Here is a 2,974-nt window from a genome sequence, read left to right on the forward strand (position 1 = left end):
CTATGACCATTTAGGTCACACATTTTGATCCTCAAAAATTCACTCATCAAAACTTACAGGTTACTAGAATCATGAAATTTGGCAAAAAGTGAGGTCTCACAATTCAAGTAAAGGAAAAAAATCCAAAAACTGTTAATTTGTAATCATATCACACACAAAAATTCCTTTCATTACTTATTATCCAATGTCAAACTTTAAATTGAAACAGTCAGTAGTTTTCCATTCAAGCTGACTGGATTGCAGTGGTAAAAGTCAAATGTTAGATAATGAATGACTTTATTGTTTATATGACATCATGTGGAATTTATCCATAATCAGATGTCGAGGAGTGATTATGTCATGTAGATAGTCTGAGCCATATCTACGTGCAGTAATTGCTCCTGGATTTCTTATGATGGATAAATTCCATAACGCATCGTATGAGCAATAAAGCCATTCCTTGCCTAATTTTTGACTTTTGCCATTGTGATCCAGTCAGCTGGAATGCAAAGCTGCTGATTATTGTAACAATGGGTGCCTGCCTCCTGTATGAGTTTATGTTACTGGAATTAAAACATTCTTGAAACACTTGAGATCTCTGGGACTGATATCTTGCCAGTATCAACGCTGATAAAAGACAAAAATGATCGAGATTGTTGAGGGATGAACTATCTACATACATAATTAAGTTTGTATGGAATTCTTAGTGCACAAGTCCTGCTCGCACCCTGAAAATGTTTTTCAAAATGTGTGTAATTGTGAGTGTACTGGGTCAAAAATTGGTTATGAAATGGTAGTATCATCATACATAAATTCATTTCTTAATGCAAGTTTAGTAGATTAAATAGTCATCTGCAAAGAGCTTGAGATTAAAAACAATATTGTCCCTCAAGTGATTAATCCTGCTGTTATGTTTGAGTTTATATGATGTGAAATGGTTATAAATTTCATTTCTTATTATTTCAATATCAAAAGAACTTTATGAAATTTGGTGACTTTGTCTGAAAATGCAAGGACAGTATGTGGTTATAAAAGTCCCTTTCCAGCCCAGTGATGCCATATGGCATCATCATATTTAACTTTTTCCCAAGGCCAAACTATTTGTCCAAAGATTATAAACAAGTGTGCAGGGCTTTCTAAAGTTCATTGTTCTTAGGTTGGCTACCGTGAATTCGCTAAAACAGAGAGCACCAGGCTACAGTGCCTTGACAAAAGTATTGTTGCATGGTGTCTACGGTACAGTGCACCCAGCTGGACTTCCAAAATAGTATATCAAGGTAAAGGAAGCAAACTAATATAAAAGTTGCAGTAATAAATTATGGTTGAAAGTGTAAATTAACTAGTAAACACTTTGAAAATAATGCTAGTTATGGTAATTTTCTGCTTGGAAGTCACAAACATGTGATTCCATTTGGCATCATTGGGCATTTGTTATGTTACAAAATGTAGTACATGCAATAACTTCAACTAAAGTTTACCATAATGTGTAACTCTAATATTTTCAAGTTTCTTTTGAAGCTTTATTATACTAACTAATATTAGTATGTTAAAATTTTTATTGATATAATTTACCAGTTTTTTTGCCGCTTTAGTAAAAAATTCCTGGTTTGTTTACCAGATGATTCGCAATCATAAATCATTATCAGAAGAAGAAATATTGCTGCTTCTCAAAGGTGATTTATCTGATTTGGGCCTTGATGTGTCTGATGTGGAGGAAGAGACTGAAAATGCTCGGCATCAGGACCCTACTACAGTGGATATACAGTTTCTTCAAGGAATGGACCTTGATATGGTTGAAATTCTGGACCCTCAAGACAATGATGAAGATGATGTTCCCTTAGTTTCAAGATTACTTGCTGAGCCAAAACTTGCACTAAGTCATTCAGCTCAGAAAATTCAGTGTGATACACATTGGGATCTTCGGTGGAGAATGAATGACATTGAAGAAGTGGACACATCATGTAATGCAGTTTTTTCTGACCCTCCAGGAGATGAACTCACACCTTTGCAGTATTTTAGAACAATGTGTAGTGATGACATTATCCAGAACCTAGTCGAGCAATCTAATCTATACTGCATACAGAAAACAGGTGCATCTTTAGATACAAATGTTCGTGAAATAGAAAAGTATATAGGGATAAACATCCTAGCAGGTGTTGTGAAAATGCCTAGTTACAGAATGTACTGGGCAGAAGCTACAAGATTTTCTCCAATAGCTGACTCAATGCCTAGAAATAGGTTTGATAAGCTAAGAAATTATTTACATGTGAATGACAACACTAAAATGAAACAAAGAGAGGGCCCTGATTATGACAAGCTGTTCAAGGTGAGACGATTTGTTGACAAAATCAAACAAGGTTTTTCAGTTATTGAACCTGAGGAATATCATTCAGTGGATGAATTAATCATTCCTTTCAAAGGTCATTCATCCCTGAAACAGTATGTAAAAAGCAAACCACACAAGTGGGGTATAAAAGTTTTTGCCCGAGCTGGTTCTAGTGGAATTGTGTACGATTTTGAAATATACCGAGGGAAAGGAACTGTACATAATGATACTGGTCTTGGTATAAGTGGTGATATTGTGATAAGGCTTCTGGAAGGACTGCCAAAATATAAAAATTTTAAAGTGTTTACAGACAATTGGTTCACCTCTTACAATCTTATTTCTGCCCTGAAAAACTATGGCATTTTGACTGTTGGAACTGTTAGACCCAAAGACTTCAAGGCTGCAATCTAAAAGCAGACAGTGAGCTGAAAAAGCAGGGCAACGCTCATACGATTATCGAACTGAAACAGAAAGGAACATCATAGCACTGAAGTGATATGATAACAAGTCTGTCGTTCTTGCATCATCATACAAAGGAGTAAGTCCAGTAGAACCAGTGAAACGTTGGTCAGTGGGAGAATGAAAATATATTGATGTTCCAAGGCCAGACATTGTTAGAGAATATAACCATTCGATGGGAGAAGTTGATCTGCATGACATGGTGGTTGC

General features: G+C 35.6%; 1 protein-coding gene across 1 annotated transcript; it reads left to right on the plus strand.

Moving 5' to 3' along the window:
* Nucleotides 1-1,597: 1,597 nt before the first annotated feature.
* On the plus strand, nt 1,598-2,716 carry LOC126101317 (piggyBac transposable element-derived protein 3-like). The gene has a single exon (XM_049911991.1). It carries the CDS (start codon nt 1,598-1,600, stop codon nt 2,714-2,716), a length of 1,119 nt encoding a protein of 372 aa, XP_049767948.1.
* The last annotated feature ends 258 nt before the right edge of the window (nt 2,717-2,974 follow it).

Source organism: Schistocerca cancellata, chromosome 9 (assembly GCF_023864275.1).
Source record: "Schistocerca cancellata isolate TAMUIC-IGC-003103 chromosome 9, iqSchCanc2.1, whole genome shotgun sequence".
In the NCBI taxonomy this organism is placed as follows: Eukaryota; Metazoa; Arthropoda; class Insecta; order Orthoptera; family Acrididae; genus Schistocerca; species Schistocerca cancellata.